Source organism: Mastomys coucha, unplaced genomic scaffold (assembly GCF_008632895.1).
Source record: "Mastomys coucha isolate ucsf_1 unplaced genomic scaffold, UCSF_Mcou_1 pScaffold22, whole genome shotgun sequence".
NCBI classification, from domain to species: Eukaryota; Metazoa; Chordata; class Mammalia; order Rodentia; family Muridae; genus Mastomys; species Mastomys coucha.
Window position 1 is genome coordinate 139,366,847 of NW_022196905.1, and position 18,209 is coordinate 139,385,055.

The following is an 18,209-nucleotide window of genomic DNA, read 5'->3' on the forward strand; positions in this document are numbered from 1 at the left end:
ATCAAGAGTCTGGGCTATCAGCTGTAGATTGAGGCCCAGGGCAGTTTGAGCTACATAAGACTCTCTCTCTCTCTCTCTCTCTCTCTCTCTCTCTCTCTCTCTCTCTCTCTCTCTCTCATATATATATATACACACACACACATATATATGCATGTATATATATGTGTGTATATATATGTACATATATACATATGTGTGTGTTTATTATTTAACATATTTTTATTTATTTTATTTCTTATATATTATATATATTTTACTATATATTATATGGTATATAGTATATAGTATATATATATGCTAGGCACAGTGGTGGATGCCTTTAATTCCCACACTCAAGAAGCAGAGAAAGGTAGATCTTTGTGTGTTTGATGTCAAGTCTACATATAAAGTCCAGGCCAGCCAGGACTATGCAGTGACCCCCTGTCTGTGTGCCTTTGACTGTGATTTTGTCTGTGTGTCTCCTTTTATGTCTTCTTCTCTCTGTGCTTCTGTGTCTGTGTATATGTCTGTCTCTGTTTCTGTGTGCCAACCTCTCTCTTGCTCATCTGTTTCTTTTTGTCTTTCTCTGCCAGTGTGTATGTGTGTTTGTCTGTCAACATGGATCAGTCTCTCTGTCTTTTTCATTGTCTCACTGTCTGTCTGCCTGCCCCTGTTTGTCTATCTGTTTCTCTGTATATGTCTGTCTGTCTGTATCTGTCTGTCTTTATATATCTATCTCTGTGTTTGTCACTCTGTGTACCTGTCTCCCTCTCTCTCTCTATGTGTCTCCTCCATTTCTCTTTGTGTCTCCATCTCTGTCCTTCTCCATCTCTCTGCCTCTCATGTAAACACAGACCCACACAGACACAGAGAGACAGTCAGTCAAACACACAAGGCACAGACAAACACATACATGCACAGGGCAGAGGAGGAGGGAAAGAAAATAAGCCAACTAGTTGAAATTAAAATCCACAGAACAATAGGAAAAGAGGTAGGAAAGGCTCCTGGGTGGTAGGATTTTAAGGGGTTCAACTGGCTGCCTTTCTGGCTATTGGATGGAAAAAACCTAAGATCCAGCCCACCCACTAGGGTCTGAGATGGAAGCAGATCTAGGAGCTTAGCTAGAGAGTCTCAGAGAACTGAGACTTACAGAAGACAAACTGGGAATCCAGTGGAAGACCTAGGGAGGGAGGGAGCTAGAGATGAGAAGCTGATTCAATACATCTGTTTTGTTTTCTGAGACATGTTGTCACATAGTCCAGAAAAGCCTTGGGCTCATTTTGCAGCCAAGCATGACTATGAATTATAATCTCCCTGCCTCCATCTCCCAGGTGCTGAGATTTTAGGCATGATCCACTGTGCATAGCTTACATGGTATGGGGATGGAACCAGGGCTTCGTGAACATGAGGAAAGCACACCCCTAGCTGAGCTGCAGTCACAGCACCCACACGCTCTAACCTGAAGCCTCTTGCAAAGGCATGTGGGACAGGATGACAATTACCAAGACACTGAGTTCCAAGACGGTCATAAGCTCTACAAGCCTGGGCAGGATGCCAGTGGTCACCACATGATGGATGTACTCTTTGCCGCCCTCCGTCAGGTAGGACAGGGCCCAGCAGGTATCTGTGAGGATCTCATTATCATGATGCAGCAGGAGCTCACAGAGGGTAGGTAGCATCTGCCTCACGGCGTCCTCACAAGGATATGAATCTTTGTTTTGGCATAACTTGGACAAAGTCCATGTGATGTTCCGGAGAAGTGTGATCTGTGACGGGGTGCAAAGGAGACAGAATGTAAATGGTGGCCATCCCTTCCCTTCCCCATCCATACGATTTATTGATTAGTGCAGACCAAAGCTGTTGAGCATCAAAAGAACTCTTTCGAGGCAGTGATGTGTGTCAGGGACAAATACAATGAACTTTATATTTAAATATGAAAATGCCATATGATGTGGGCTTTGTGAGCTTCATGATGTCTTTCCCTACTCTGCTCAATGGATGACTTAATCATTTTAAGATGTTATCTTTATGTATATAGTCAAATGTCAGTGTTTGGGTATGGGCATGTGTATACACATACTCATGGAGGGCAGGAGATGGAATGGATCCCTTGTCTCTGGAGATGGAGTTACAGGCATTTGCCACCCACCTGACACCGGTGCTGGTAATGGAACTCAGGTCCTGTACAAGAGCGGGTGCTCTTGACTGCTGAGCTGTCTCTCCAGTTCCCTAGTGTAATAGTATAAAAATGTTATACCACGTGTGCGTGCACGCGTGAGTACATGGTGTGCCTGTGTCATGACACTCATGCGGTGGGCACAAGGACACCCTGAGGTGTCAGCCCTCACTTCCTAGTCTCACCTTGCTTGAGACAGGGTCTCTGAGTTTCTGGCTTTGTGTGTATACTGCACTTGTTAGCCAGCAAGCTTCCAGGCATTCTGTGTCCACCTCCTACTTCTCTATTTGAATGCTGCCGTTACAGGTAGCCGCTACAGAACCTGGCACTATGTCATTCTTGGGATTTGAACTCAAGGTCCTTATACTTTTTTTTTTTTTTCGAGACAAGGTTTCTCTTTGTAGCCCTGGCTGTCCTGGAACTCACTCTGTAGACCAGGCTGTCCTGGAACTCAGAAATTGCCTGCCTCTGCCTCCCAAGTGCTGGGATTAAAGGCATGCACCACCACGGCCCAGCAAGGTCCTTATACTTGCACCGTAGTACAGTAAAACCATTGAGCCATCTCCCCAGTCCTTGGTTTCATTTTCACTGACAAACAAAAACAATCAAGCAGCTGAGTGCAGAGGCATGGGTCTATAATCTCAGTCATGGTAGAAGCTGGGAGAGTGTTAGTATGAGGTCAACAGGCTGCATAGTGAGTTCAAAGTCAGCCTGGGATACAGGAAGACTAACAAACAAACTCAGGAATCACTTGGTCTTCTTGCCATCTGTAACTCTACTGGCTTGACATAATCGTTCATTCATGTATATTTCTCTCTCTCTTTCCCTCTCTCTCTCTCTATATATATATGTGTGTATGTCTGTGTGTGTGTGTTTGTGTGTGTTACATATATATGCTACATATATTTGTCATGTATACTTCCTATATATTTGATATATATATGATATATGAGATAGATAGGTAGGTAACAATTGAGCTCAGGTTCTTATGTATGCTTCCACTGAGCTACATCCTATTCTCTTTTAAAAAAACAATTATTTTATTTTTATTTGTGTATGTATATGTGTCTATATGCCATGTACCTGTGAAGGCCAGGAGAGGGCAACAGATTCCCTAGAGCTGGAGTTACCGACTGTTCTGAGCCACCTACAGGAGTGCTGGGAACTGAATTCAGGTTCTCTGCAAGAGCAGCAGGTTTTGTTGACCCCTGAGCCACCTCTCCAGTTCCATCTCTAGGCCTTTTTATTTTTGATTTTGAGACATGGTGCTGCTAAATTGATCCAAGCAGGCCTTGAACTTGAGCTCTCTTGCCTCAACCTCCCAAGTAGCAGAGATTGCAGGCCTGCTCTTAAGCCCAACCACACCTGATTTCTTTCCTTTCTCTCTTTTTCTCCTTTTTCTCCTTTTTTTTTTTTTTTTTTTTTTTTTTTTTTTTTTTTTTTTTTTTTTTTTTTTTTTTTTTTTTTTTTTTTTTTGGTTTTTCAAGACAGGGTTTCTCTGTGTAGCCCTGTGTCCTGGAGACCAGGCTGGCCTTGAACTCAAAGGCACCTGCCTCTGCCTCCCAAGTGCTGGGATTAAAGGCGTGCACTACCACTGCTCGGTTTTCCTTTCTTTTGTTTCTTTTGAGAAAAAGCTTTTTACTATATAGCTCAGGAAGCTTCATTTTCTTTTTAAATTGTATTTATGTATGAGAGTGTGTTTGTGCCACAGAGTCCCGCCGGAGTCTGCTCGTTCCTCTTACTGTGTGAATTCTAAGGGTTGAACTCAGATCCCCAGGCTTGGCAGCAAGTACCTTCACCCTTTGATCCATTTTGGTACCCTAGGGCTAAACTCTTTTTTTTTTTTTTTAAGATTTATTTATTATATATAAGTACACTGTAGCTGTCTTCATATACTCCAGGAGAGGGTATCAGATCCCATTACAGATGGTTGTGAGGCACCATGTGGTTGCTGGGAATTGAACTCAAGACCTCTGGAAGCGCAGTCAGTGCTCTTAACTGCTGAGCCATATCTCCATCCCAGGCCTCAATCTCTTGACAATCCTTCTGCCTAAGCTTAAGTCCCATGCTTAGCCATCTCTCTGAATTTTAAGGTCATTCTTCAGGCCAGGTGATGGTTTCTTTTGGCTCATAGTTCTGAAGGTCCAAGGTCACAGCCATGAAACTAGTGAAGACCTTTTTACTAGGTCTTTAATCTTTATCTTTATCTTTAATCTCTCACACATATCTTTAATCTCAGCACTTGGGAGGCACACACAGGCTTATCTCTGAGTTGAGGCCAGCCTGATCTACAGAGTGAGTTCCAGGATGGACCAGACTACATAGGAAACCACCTGTCTCCCAAAAAAGTCATTTTTCTGCTCTGCCTGTGGGTCTCTCCACCTTCTCTCCTAAATATTCTGCTCTAGGGATCCCTATGATCAGTGTGGAAACAAGATCTGAGACCATCAATCCCACCCATCCAATCTTCCCTTGACACCTCTTTAGCCATGATCCCCCTCCTGTTCTTCAGAGTTATGAGGCATGGTTCCCTATGCAGCTGCAGGCGGACCTTCAGGTTCACTCCGCAGCCCAGGCTGATGGTGAACTTGCCATCCTTCTGCTGAAGTTTCTTGAGTGCTGGGATCACAAGTGAATATCACCATGGCCAGCTTCCTGCCTGATGTGGAACACTGGAGGCTCACGGGCCTGATCCCTGGCCTTCTTCTTAGTCCAAGTCAGACAGTTTTTAGCCTCTTGTCTCACACAGTTCTTTTGTGAGTATTCAAAAATGTTCTCTTGGGCTAGACATGTGGCTTAGTTGGGAGAGTGCTCGCCTGGCTTGAATAAACCCCTAGGTCCCATCCCCAGTACCACACAAACATGGTTGTGGTAGTGAACACCTATAATCCTACCACTGGTAAAAATGAGATAAAGGCAGGGAGATCAGAAGTTCAAGGTGAGCCTTGAGTACTTAGTGAGCTGGAGGCCTGACATGAGTTGATGAGACTCTACCAAAGAAGAGGAGGAGGAGAAGAGAAAAAGAGAAAAAGAAGAGGAGGGAGAAGAGGAAAAAGAGAAGAGGAAGGAGAGGAGGAGGGAGAAGAGGAGGAATAGGAAGAAGAGGAATATGAGAAGGGTGAATAGGAGGAGGACGAGGAAGATGAGGAATCATCATTATTATCATCATCATCATGGACCAGCAAGATGGCTCAACAGATAAAGACACTCCTTGCCAACTATGACAACCTGAGTTCAATTTCTTAGTGGAAAGGGAATACTACTGTGCACATGTACACATACACACACACACACACACACACACACACAAACACAGCAAATAAAATGCAATAAGTAAATGAATAAATAAATACACTCACTGGTATGTTTTTTGAAATGAGGTTGATCAGGTGCGGGATGGCATTATTGGAAATAACATCGTCTCTGAATTCTGCACAGTCACCTACAAATGGAAGAGAGCATGAGAACAAAGACCCAGGCACGCACCTTTGAGCCAGCATTCAGGAAGCAGAGGCAAGTTCATCTGTATGAGTTCAAGGCCAGCCCAATCCACATAGTGAGTCACAAGCCAGCCAGGGCTACTTCTCAATCCACTCTCCTCAAAAACTGGGCAAGGAGAAACTCAAATTGGGTGTCTAACTTTTAAAGTTTATATATAATGGGGCTGGAGAGTGGTTAAGGGTATACACTGCTCTCGTAATATATCTAAATTGGGTTCCCGGCATCCATGTCAGATCACAAATGCCTATAATTCCACCTCCAGGGAGATCTGGCTTTCTCTTCTGGATTCAGTGGACACCTGTATTCACATACCAATACAAGACACATAGATAGACGTAAGAAAACTTGTTAAAGGTTTGTGTGTGATCCAGTTAGACAGCTTAGTGGATAAAGGCACTTGCAGCTAATCCCAATGACCTGAGTTCAATTCCTGGGACCTACAAGATATCAGGGAGAACCAGTTCCTGAAGATTGATCTCCAGAGACACAAGAGCTGTGGCATATGAACAGTTTCCACCCCACCTCAAATAAATACATGTACTTAAAAAAAAGTTTATACAAAGGATGACAGTCTAAAACTCCGTTTTGGGGTATCTGGCACATAGAATGGCTGTATACTAGATCCCAGTATTCCTAGATGGCTGGTGGATACACATGCCCAATGTCACAAGCAGGCACTGCACAGCCACAGTTGTTCCAAGCAGAGGTCGTGGACACAAAAGAAGGACAAGCAGCTTTGCCTAGGTGGTCAGTCGATTCTAAACACTAGCTGCAGTTCTTATCATGGTTCTCCAAAGACAGAGTTTGGTAAAGAACACTTTCTTCCAAAGAATGTTGACAAGGGGCATTCACTTCCATAGGCAACTCAGAACAATTTCTGGGTTCACAGAGGCAGGGAGATCAGCATTTGACAATTTTATCCTATGTGAATATATATGTGCACATACATACATACATACATACATACATACATACATACATACATGTACACACACACATATAAATTTTTTTATTGGATATTTTCTTTATTTACATTTCAAATGTTATCCCCTTTCCTGGTTTCCCTCCCTCCCAGAAACACCCTATCACATCCTCCCTCCCCTTCCCTCTATGAGGGTGTTCCTCACTCACCCACCCACCTACACCCACCTCCCTGCCCTCAACTTCCCTACACTGGGGCATCTATCGAGCCTTCATAGGACCAAAGACCTCTCCTTCCATTGGTGCATAACAAGACCATCCTCTACTACATATGCAGCTGGAGCCATGTGTATTTCTTTGTTATGGCTTAGTCCCTGGGAGTTCTGGGGGGTCTGGTTGGTTGATATTGTTGTTCTTCCTATGGAGTTTCAAACCCCTTCAACTCCTTCAGTACCTTCTCTAACTCCTGAATTAGGAACCCTGTGCTCAGTCCAATGGTTGGCTGCTAACATCCAGCTCTGTATTTGTAAGGCTCTGGCAGGGCCTCTCAGGAGACAGCCATATCAGGCTCCTTTCAGTAAGCACTTCTTGGCATCCACAATAGTGTGTGGGTTTGGTAACTGTATATGGGATGAATCGCCAGGTGGCACAGTCTCTGGGTGACCTTTCCTTTAGTCTCTGCTCTACACTTTATCTCCATATTTGCTCCTGTGAGTATTTTGTTCTCCTTCTAAGAAGGACTGAAGCATCCACACTTTGGTCTTTCTTCTTATTGAGCTCCATGTGGTTTGTGAATTGTATCCTGGTTATTTGGAGCTTTTGGACTTGTATTCACTTATCAGTAAGTGCATACCATGTGTTTTCTTTTGCAATTGGGTTACCTCACTCAGAATGATATCTTCTAGTTCCATCCATTTGCCTAATAATTTCATGAATTCATCGTTTTTAATAGCGGAGGAGTACTCCGTTGTGTAAATGTACCACATTTTCTGTATCCCATTCCTCTGTTGAAGGACATCTGGGTTCTTTCCAGCTCCTGGCTATTATAAATAAGGCTGCTATGAACATAGTGGAGCACGTGTCCTTATTACATGTTAGAGCATCTTCTGGGTATATGCCCAGGAGTGGTATAGCTGAGTCCTCAGGTAGTACTGTGTCCAGTTTTCTGGGGAACTGCCAAACTGATATCCAGAGTGGTTGTACCAGCTTGCATTCCCATCACCAGCAGTGGAGGAGTGTTCCTCTTTCTCCACAATCTCTCCAGCATCTGCTGTCACCTGAGTTTTTGATTTTAGCTACTCTGACTGGTGTGAGGTGGAATCTTAGGGTTGTTTTAATTTGCATTTCCCTGATGACTAAGGATCTTGAACATTTCTTTAGGTGCTTCTCGGCCATTCAATATTCCTTAGTTGAAAATTCTTTGTTTAGTTCTATACCCCATTTTTAATAGGGTTATTTGGTTATCTGGTATCTAACTTCTTGAGTTCTTTGTATATATTGGATATTAGCCTCCTATCACATGTAGGATTGGTAAAGATCTTTTCCCAATCTGTTAGTTGCCTTTTTGTCTTATTGACAGTGTCCTTTGTCTTACCGAAGCTTTGCAATTTTATGATGTCCCATTTGTTGATTCTTGATCTTAGAGCATAAGCTATTGGTGTTCTCTTCAGGAAAATTTCTCCTGTACCTATGTGCTCGAGGCTCTTCCCCACTTTCTTCTCCATAAGTCTCAGTGTATCTGGTTTTATGTGGAGGTCCTTGATCCACTTGGACTTGAACTTTGTACAAGGAGATAAGAATGGGTTGATTTGCATTCTTCTACATGCTGACCGCCAGCGTTGACCATTTGTTTAAAATGCTGCCTTTTTTCCACTGGATGATTTTAGCTCCTTTGTCAAAGATCAAGTGACCATAGGTGTGTGGGTTCATTTCTGGGTTTTCAATTCTATTCCACTGATCTTCCTGCCTGTCTCTCTACGAATACCACAGTTTTTATCATGATTGCTCTGTAGTACACTTGAGGTCAGGGATGGTGATTCTCCCAGAAATTCTTTTATTGTTGAGAATAGTTTTCTTTATCCTGGGTTTTTTGTTATTCCAAATGAATTTGCAAATTGCTCTTTTTAACTCTGTGAAGAATTGAGTTGGAATTTTGATGGGGATTGCATTGAATCTGTAGATTGCTTTCAGCAAGATGGCCATTTTTTCGATATTAATCCTGCCAATCCATGAGCATGGGAGATCTTTCCATCTTCTGAGATCTTTGATTTCTTTCTTCAGAGACTTGAAGTTATTATATAGATCTTTCACTTGCTTGGTTAGAGTCACACCAAGGTATGTAATATTATTTGTGGCTATTATAAAGGCTATCATTTCCCTAATTTCTTTCTCAGCCTGTTTATCCTTTGAGTAGAGGAAGGCTACTGATTTGTTTGAGTCAATTTTATATCCAGCCACTTTGATGAAGTCATTTATCAGGTTTAAGAGTTCTCTGGTGGAGTTTTAAGTATATGATCATATCATCTGCAAATAGTGATATTTTGACTTCTTCCTTTCCAGTTTGTATCCCTCTGACCTTCTTTTATTGTCTAATTGCCCTCACTAGAACTTCAAGTACTACGTAGAATAGATTGGGAGAGAGTGGGCAGTCTTGTCTAGTCCCTGATTTTAGTGAGATTGCTTCAAGTTTCTCTCCATTCAGTTTATGTTGGCTACTGGTTTGCTGTATATTGCTTTTATTATGTTTAGGTATGGGCCTTGAATTCTTGATCTTTCTAAGACTTTTAACATGAAGGGATGTTGAATTTTGTCAAATGCTTTTTCAGCATCTAATGAAATGATCATGTGGCGACCATACATAGACTCTAGACACATACAAGTTGCCAAAGTTAAAACAGGATCAGATAAACCATCTAAACTGCCCCACAACCCCTAAGGAAATAGAAGCAGTCATTAGTCGTCTCCCAACCAAAAAAAGCCCAGGACCAGATGGGTTCAGTGGAGAATTCTATCAGACCTTTAAAGAAGACCTAATACCAATACTCTTCAAACTATTTCAGAAAATAGAAACAGAAGGTACACTACCCAATTCATTCTATGAAGCCACAATTATGCTTATACCTAAGCCACACAAAGACCAAATGAAGAAAGAGAACTTCAGACCAATCTCCCTTATGAACATTGATGCAAAAATAATAAAATTCTTGCCAACAGAATCCAAGAACACATCAAAACAATCATTCACCACAATCAAGTAGGCTTCATCCCAGGGATGCAGGGATGTTTCAATATACAGAAATCCATCAACATAATCCACTATATATACATATTATATGTTATCCTGCTTCCTAAGTGTTGGGATAAAAGGCAAGTGTTGCCATGCCTGCCCATTTTTTATTTTTTATTTTTAGAGATGATTTCGCTATAGTCCTGGCTGTCCTGGAATTCTTTATGTAGATCATGTTGACCTCAAACTTACAGAGACCCACTTGCCTTTGCCTCCCAAGTGCTGGGAGTAAAGATCTGCACCTGTGTGTCTGGCATCTGTTGGTTTGTAAGAGGGGGTCTTGTTACATATGAGACACCAGCCTCAAACTCACTGTGTAGCCTACAATGGACTCATGACTCTCCTGCTTCAACCTTGCCTACTCTTTAATATACCAACTTTTCATAAAACATTTTTGTGTGCCTATGTGTAAGTTCATGCATGTCACAGTGTGCACTTGGAGGTGAGGGGACTATTTGCAGGAGTCAGTTCTCTCTTTTCATTATGTAGGCTGAGCTAGAGCCTAGGTCATCAGGCTTGGTGACAAGTGCCCTTTGCCCACCGAGTCATCTTTAGTCCTTAATAAACCAACCTTATCTGTACCAAATTTGTTTTTATTTTATGGGTGTGTTTTGCTTGCATGTACGCATATGCATCACATGTGGGGCTGGTTCCTGAGGAGCCCAGAAAAGGGAATCAGATCTCCTGGGATGCCAGTTACAGGTGATTGTGAGTCTCCACCATGTGGATGCTAGGAACCAAACTCAGGTCTTTTGCAAGAGCAACCTTTGTTCATTCCTACAAAACCATCTCTCCAGTCCCTTGCTGTTTTGAGATACAGTCTCACTATGTAGCTCTTAGCTGGCCTGGAACTTGCTATGTAGCTCAGGATGGCCTCAAATTCAGTATGTAACCAAGGGTGTCCTTGAACTCCTCCTGATCCTCCTGCTTCTAACTTCCAAGTAGTGGGATCAGAGGTGTGCACGCTCATGTCCAATTTTATATTGACCCGAGACAAAACCCTGGGCCTCCCACATGTCAAGCCAACACACTACCATCCACACTAAGTACCTCCAGCCCCAGTATATGAGTATGACACATGTCTTGGTTTACATTAGCTATCAAGACAATGCCTAAGTCACACCTACCTCGGTCTTCTTCATTTCCCATTGACCCAAAATCCAACTTCTGTCAAAGAGGCAAGCCTCCTGAAGCATTCCCAAAATGGTTGTTATACTGTACCATGATGGCACATGCCTTTAATCCTAGCACTTGGGAGGGGAAGGCAGACAGAACTATTGAGGTTGAGACTAGCCTGATCTACAGAGCAAGCTCCAGGACAGCCAGGATGACACAGACAAAAAACTTTGTCTCAAAAACAAAAACAACAATAACAAAAACAAAACAAAACAAAAACCAAAAACCACTTCTGCATGGTTGCTCTGCATTCTCTTGGCTATCTCACTGTGTGGTTGAATTCTCTTGGCTATCTCACTGCGTGGTTGCTCTGTATTCTCTTGGTTATCTCAGGCCTGAAGTCCCTGGAGATCAGAGGGACTGTAGCTTCTGTGAACTTGAAAACTACTAACACTTGGTTAGTTTTAACTTTCCAAATCCTAAGGGGCTCCCCAATACACTGTTTTCATTTCAGCCTGGAATCTGGGGCTTACAACTCTTCCTTGCCTTGGATTTTCCCATGCCACATGGGGCATAAAGCATTTATCTCCCAGACCACACTGGGATTTTCAGGGAAAATATCTCACTGCAAGTGCACAAAACTGTCTCTGACTCTCTCTCTCCATCTACCTATAACTAAACTATTATATGTCCTCTTCCCATCCCACCCCTCCCTGTCTCTGTCTCTGATTTTTCCCAGGAGACAGGCTTCTAGGGTCCTGGCTTACTTAAGAACAAATACATGGGGTGGTAAGATGGCTCAGCAGTTAAGAGCAATAGCTGCTCTTCCAGAGGTCCTGAGTTCAATTCCCAGCAACCATACGGTGGCTCACGACCATCTGTAATGGGATCGGATGTCCTCTTCTGGTGTGTCTGAAGAGAGCAACAGTGTATTCACCACATACATAAAATAAATAAGACTAGAAGCATACTGCAAGGGCCTAAGACTTCTTTTTGTTTCATTTTGAGTCGTCATCTCATGTAGCCTGGGTTGGCTTTATACCTACTGCAGAGAATGACCTTGATCTTCTGATCATCCTGCCCCTAATTTCTCTGTGCTGGGCCTTTAGACAGTTAGCCCATACCTGGCTTATAAGATGTTGGGATGAAACATGGAGCTTCATGCATGCTACCTAACCCAGACTAGTGTGGTCTCACTTTTTCTTTTTCTTTTTCTTTTTCCCTTTCTTTTTCTTTCTTTCTTTCTTTCTTTTCTTTTTTTTTCTTTTTTTGAGTCAAGGGCATGCTGTGCACCCTTGGCTGGCTTAGAACTCAAGATGACCTTCTCATCTCTGTCCCTTAAGTGCTGGGATTACAAGCATGCATCACCACACTGTCCAGGGATCAAAACTGGTCCTCACACTTTACCCCCAAACCTTGTGGGGTTTTTTTTTTGAGACAGAATTCTTAGGAACCCCAGACTGGCCTCAAATATAACCTTGAATTCCTGATCCTCCAGCCTCCACCTCCCAAATGTTAGGATAGCGGCTACATGCGGTTACATGCGGCACCACTGCACGTAGCTCTGGGCTTATCTTTGATCCGGAATCTGTTAAGGCCAGCTGCTGTCGGACCGGGAAGGAGCTGATGCTCCTGTGCAGCTTCCTGCTTAAGCATATGCTGCTGCTTCCTCAGGGTTCCGCCTCCATTCTCAGTCTCTGACCTTGGGCTGTGAAGCAGCTCACTCCTCAGCACTAGGTATTTACACTGGGGTTGATGTGGGTGCCAGGAAATCAAGTGTAACAGAGAAATACGCTCCAGCACACGGTGTGGCCATCCTTCCCCTCGCCCCTCTCATGCCTTAGCACACTGAGGACAGTGTCTTACCAGCAATGTTCCCGAGGGCACACACTGCCTGCTCAGACACGGTTAGGTGTGGGGAATGGAGGAGTTCGATCAGTGGCTGAATGGCACCCCCTTTCACAACAGCTCCAGTCTGCTCTGAAGTTCCCGAGGCAATGATGGTGAGCACCCATGCTGCCTCTAACTGCAGCTTAGGGTAAGGTGTCGCCTCCAGGAAGTCCACCAGCTTGGGAATGATCCCTGCCTCAATAATCAAATTTAGAGGAGGGTTATTTTCCTGAGATAGCATTTCCCTGTGCAGTGAGACAAAAAGAGTAGGGGAGGTCACAATATGTGGGAAAACATGCTCTTGGCATTCTTCTCTTTTTTCCAATGTTTCTAGTTGAACCCAGGGCCTCATATATGCCAGGCACCTGTGCTCTTATATGAGCCTCACCCCTATGCCTTCACTGGGGGATTCTAGGCAGGTGTTCTAACCACTGAACAACACCCCAAACCCTCACTGGGGGATTCTAGACAGGTGCTCTACCACTGAGCAACACTCCCATCCCCTCACTGGGGCATTCTAGGCAGGTGCTCTACCACTGAGCCATACCCTGAGTTTCTCACTGGGAGATTCTAGGCTCTTGCACTGAGTCACACCCCAACCATACCCTGGGGAGTTCTAGGCAGGTGCTTTATCCCCGATGCTAAAGCCCAATCTTTAACTCCCAGATAAGAGAGTTAGCTAGAGCTATTGTTACTTCTGTAAGTCTTTGCAGTAGTCCTAAAGCAACTTTTTGCCCATCAGGTATTTTCTATGGCCTGAAATCCCTGCAGAGGCCAATGTAAATTGAGCCATTCATCTCTGACAACACACTGCATTTCTTAAGTTGCTCTCAAGGAGTGCGGTAGTTGCCTCCTGCTTTTGGATGAACTAGACTTTTCTGCATTGTATGAGCATTTTGCCAGCGGCAGGAAACTCAACAGGCTCCAGGAGCTCACTTTTGGCTATAAAACTACAAATATCAGAGTCTACATGATGGTACCTGGCAGCCTGGGTGGCCCGGAAACACAGGATGGTGTCTGAACTATTCACCCCTTGGATGATGTCATCCACAGTGAAGTTGGCCTGCCAGGAAAACTACATTCAGGTTAGTCATTCAGCCTGTGTCAGAAGAAAGGATAGGAGTGAGGAGGTGGCTCAGAGGGCAAAGGCACTTGCTGCCAAGTCTGACAACTGGAGTTTGATATCCACAGGGTGAAAAGCCTGACCCTCACCATTGGACCAGACACACTGGCTACACTTGCACACAGTAAATAAACACCACAAACAACTTACCGTTATAATAAACATCACTTAGTGTCTCAGTTAGGATTTCTTTTGTTTATTTTTGTTTTTGCTTTGTTTTGTCTTCGAGACAGGGTTTCTCTGTGTAGCCCTGGCTGTCCTGGAACTCACTCTGTAGACCAGGCTGGCCTCGAACTCAGAAATCCACCTGCCTCTGCCTCCCAAGTGCTGGGATTAAAGGCAAGTGCCACCACCACTTGGCTTCAGTTAGGGTTTCTATTCCTACATAAAACATCATGACCAAGAAGCAAGTTGGGGAGAAAGGGTTTACTCAGCTTATACCTTCTATATTGCTGTTCATTACCAAAGGAAGTCAGGACTGGAACTCAAGCAGGAGCTGATGCAGAGGCTATGAAGGGATGTTACTTACTGGCTTGCTTCCCCTGGTTTGCCCTTGGTTTGAACTTGCTTTCTTATAGAAACCAAGACCACCAGCCCAGGGATAGCACCACCTACAAGGAGCCCTACCCCCTTGATCACTAATTGAGAAAATGCCTTACAGCTGGATCTCATGGAGGTATTTCCTCAACTGAAGCTCCTTTCTCTGTGATAACTCTAGCCTGTGTCAAGTTGACACAGAAAACCAACCAGTATACTTAACTTAGTTATCCACTTGACGTGAACAGATGTCCACAATGCTCTATACCAAGGGGTATTTGCTGGCCATAAGTCCAAGTATGACACTCTCCATATTTAGGGTAAGGTGATCCTGGTACCCTTAGTACCTTTCTTAAAAAAACAAAAAACAAGGGCTGGAGAGATGGCTCAGTGGTTAAGAGCACTGACTACTCTTTCAGAGGTCCTGAGTTCAAATGCCAGCAAGCACATAGTGGCGCACAACCATCTGTAATGAGGTCTGATGCCCTCTTCTGGTGTGTCTGAAGACAGGTACTATATATATATATATATATATATATATATATATATATACTGTATATATACTGTATATACATATATACATATATATTCTTTTAAAAAATTAAATATTTTAAATGTGTGTCTGTGGTGTGTGTACATGCATGATAGCGGGTGAGCACCACGACTGGTGTGTGTGTACATGCGTGATAGTGGGTGAGCACCACAACTAGTGTGTGTGTACATGCGTGATAGTGGGTGAGCACCACGACTGGAGGTTCTGAGCTTCTTGTGGCTGTTATTATTGATGGTTGGAAACTGCCTGACAAAGTACTGGGAACCAAATCTGGGTCCTCTGTGAAATGAACAAGTGCTCATAACTTCTGTGCCTAGCATGTGCGTTGTTAAAATTTTATCTGTATGTGTGTGGATAGGGTTTTGTCATGTTTTTTGAAGGTGGTGGAGGTATCTGGGTACTGTGTGCCATGGAGACCAGAAAAGGGCTTATGAATCCTTCTGGGTCTGGAGTTAATTACAGATGGTTACAAACCACCACGTTGGTGGTGACCTTGAACCTGGGTCCTCTGAATGAGTAGCCAGTTCTCTTAACTGCTGAGCCATCTCTCCAGTCCCACCTAGTGTCTTAGGGCTGGTGTATAACACAGTGATCAGGTGCTTTCCCAAGCTGCACACAGTCCATGGTTCAATTTCCAGAAGACAGAAATGGAAAGGGGCAAAGTAGGAAAAGAGAAAAAAAGAAAGAGGGAAAAGAGGGAAAAGGGAGGAAGGAAAGACAAATGGAGGAGAAAGAGAAGAAGACAAGGGGAAGGGAGGAAAGAAAGAGAGGAGGGAAAGAGATAGGAAGGAAGCTGGCAAGACACACAGGCAGAATCAGGGGTCTCAGAAGGAAAGACAAATAAAGATGTCTTAAATCTCTGTCATCCATAAAAGTAAAGAGAAAATTACCAGGAGCAAAGCACACAGGAGAAATGGAACTCTGAGCAGAAGGCTCAAGGAGCAGAGGGGACAATGGACAAGCCTGTAAAAGCCAGGCAGACCTAGAGAAGACCCCCGGCCACCAAGTCAGAAAAAGCGTGGAGGAGATCCATCCTATGCTTAATAAATAAATAAATAAATAAATAAATAAATAAATAAAATGAAGGCTGGGTCCCCTTAGGCACACCCAGCAGTGGTGAAACTCCACCCTGTCACCTGCACACTGTTGCTGGCTACAACTCTTCCTGTATTTCTGGAGGCCTGGTAGTAGCAAGGACATCCACCTCTGTCTGCATTCCCAGAGGCCTGGGGCAATCAGGGACAACCAGGCCTGACAACGTCTGGGATAACCAGGCTTGGCAACATCTGGAATAACTAAGCAGTACTCTGCCCCAGACCCTTGCCCATCCTGTCTTCCTAAGCATACCCAGCAGAGGCAAACTCCTGCATTCTACTTCTGGCCCACAACTCTGCCTGCATTCCCAGTGTCCTGCCTGCACCAGGGACAACCAGATGGCCAAAGCCTGTGTAAGAAAACAATCATCAAGAGCCACCAGAGCCCAGCTAACCTGCTATAGCAAACTCTGGATATCCTAACACAGCTGAAACCAATCTTATGAAGATGATAGAGATCTTTAAAGAGGAAATGAATAAACCCCTTAAAGAAATATAGGAAAATATAACCAAACCAGTAAAGGAAATGAATAAAACTGTTCAAGACCTGAAAATGGGAATAGAGGCAATAAAGAAAACACAAACTGAAGGAATCCTAGAGATGGAAAACCTCAGGCAGAGAACAGGTGTAGAAGATACAATTAAAGAACTCAATACATCAAAGAAAATGTTAAATTTAAAAAGTTGCTGACACAAAATCTGGGACACTATAAAAAGAGCAAATCTAAGAATTATAGGAGAAGAAGAGGATTCCCAGATCTAAGGCCCAGATATATATTTCAACAAAAATCATAGAATAAAAGTTCTCTAATCTAGGGCTGGAGAGATGGCTCAGTGGTTAAGAGCACTGACTGTTCTTCTAGAGGTCCTGAGTTCAATTCCCAGCAACCACATGGTGGCTCACAGTCATCTGTAATGGGATCTGATGCCCTCTTCGGGTATGTCTGAAGACAACTACAGTGTACTTACAGACATAAAATAAATAATTCTTTGAAAAAAAAAGTTCTCGACACTCCCTCTCTCTGCTTCACCTGCTTGCCCTGGGGGACGGAGAAACTGCTAGATCCTTGGACTTCCATTTGCAGCTGCTGCTGACCATTGTTGGGAGTTGGACTACAGACTCTTTGTCAGAAGACTACAAAGGCCAAGAGACAAGAAAGATGTGCTCTAATGAAAGGAAGCAGGGGCCCTTCAAATACACAGGAAGGAAGAATGACAGGGTTTCTTCCTTGGGTTATACTGGCAAGAGGAGCGATCATTATGAGCATACTGGGCACATGATTCTGCCTTCAAAATCCCGGAGTGATGGTGGAAATCTGGAGATGAGAGCTGTTCTCTGGAACCCATCAGTAAGACACACACCTTATGCTGGGCGACGTAGGAGCAGAGAGGAAGAGCATGGGGAGGACCAAATCCATGTCACAGTGTGGAGAGATGACAGATCTCAAAAGAGGGAAGTAGAGCAGTTCACAGAAGATGAAACACTGGGGAACTGGTTCAAGGTCACGGTGAGTGTCTTGGTGACATCTGCATTAGACTTTCTGCAATCCAAGAGAAGGATGATCACAGTGAGCAAGACAAGTCAGTGACCTGGAGGGAGAAGAGTTACTGTTTGGAGAGCTTGTGAATCTAGATCTATGTTTGGCACAAAACAAGGAACCCAGTCAAAGGTCCTGTGGAAGGTCTTTATAGAAGGTCAGGAAAGAACATTCAGAGTGTGTCTGCTCTCCTCCGAGATTCCATGGTGTCTCTCTTCTTTCTTGTTTCTTATTTGTAAATTTAGGTACCATGTGGGAGAAAGTGTGACAAGACACAGCTAATGAATTCAATCCACAGCCTTTGCAGGGTGCCCTTCACACCTGTGGATGTAAGAGCTGGGATGGCTTGGGTGGTTGACTGGAGGCCAGGCTCGGTAAGGGATCACTGGCTTCTGACATGTTCACTTCTGCTCTCCCTTCTGTGTAGTTCCATTGTGACAAATACCGGATCCAGTTCTTTGTCCCGGATGTTAACATTGCCTCTGCATTGAAGGA

General features: G+C 43.8%; 1 protein-coding gene across 5 annotated transcripts in view; it reads right to left on the minus strand.

The window, feature by feature from the left end:
- Nucleotides 1-18,209, minus strand: part of Kpna7 (karyopherin subunit alpha 7) — a 115,396-nt gene that overhangs the window by 26,086 nt on the left and 71,101 nt on the right. For 4 of the 5 annotated variants that reach the window (XM_031338703.1, XM_031338700.1, XM_031338699.1 and 1 more), the window contains exons 4-7: nucleotides 13,850-13,944; nucleotides 12,846-13,114; nucleotides 5,515-5,597; nucleotides 1,482-1,745 (exon numbers count right to left, since the gene is read on the minus strand). In XM_031338703.1, the coding sequence (XP_031194563.1) occupies nucleotides 1,482-1,745; nucleotides 5,515-5,597; nucleotides 12,846-13,114; nucleotides 13,850-13,944 (711 nt within the window). The remainder of the gene's footprint in view (nucleotides 1-1,481; nucleotides 1,746-5,514; nucleotides 5,598-12,845; nucleotides 13,115-13,849; nucleotides 13,945-18,209) is intronic. The other variant, XM_031338701.1, reaches the window with a different exon arrangement.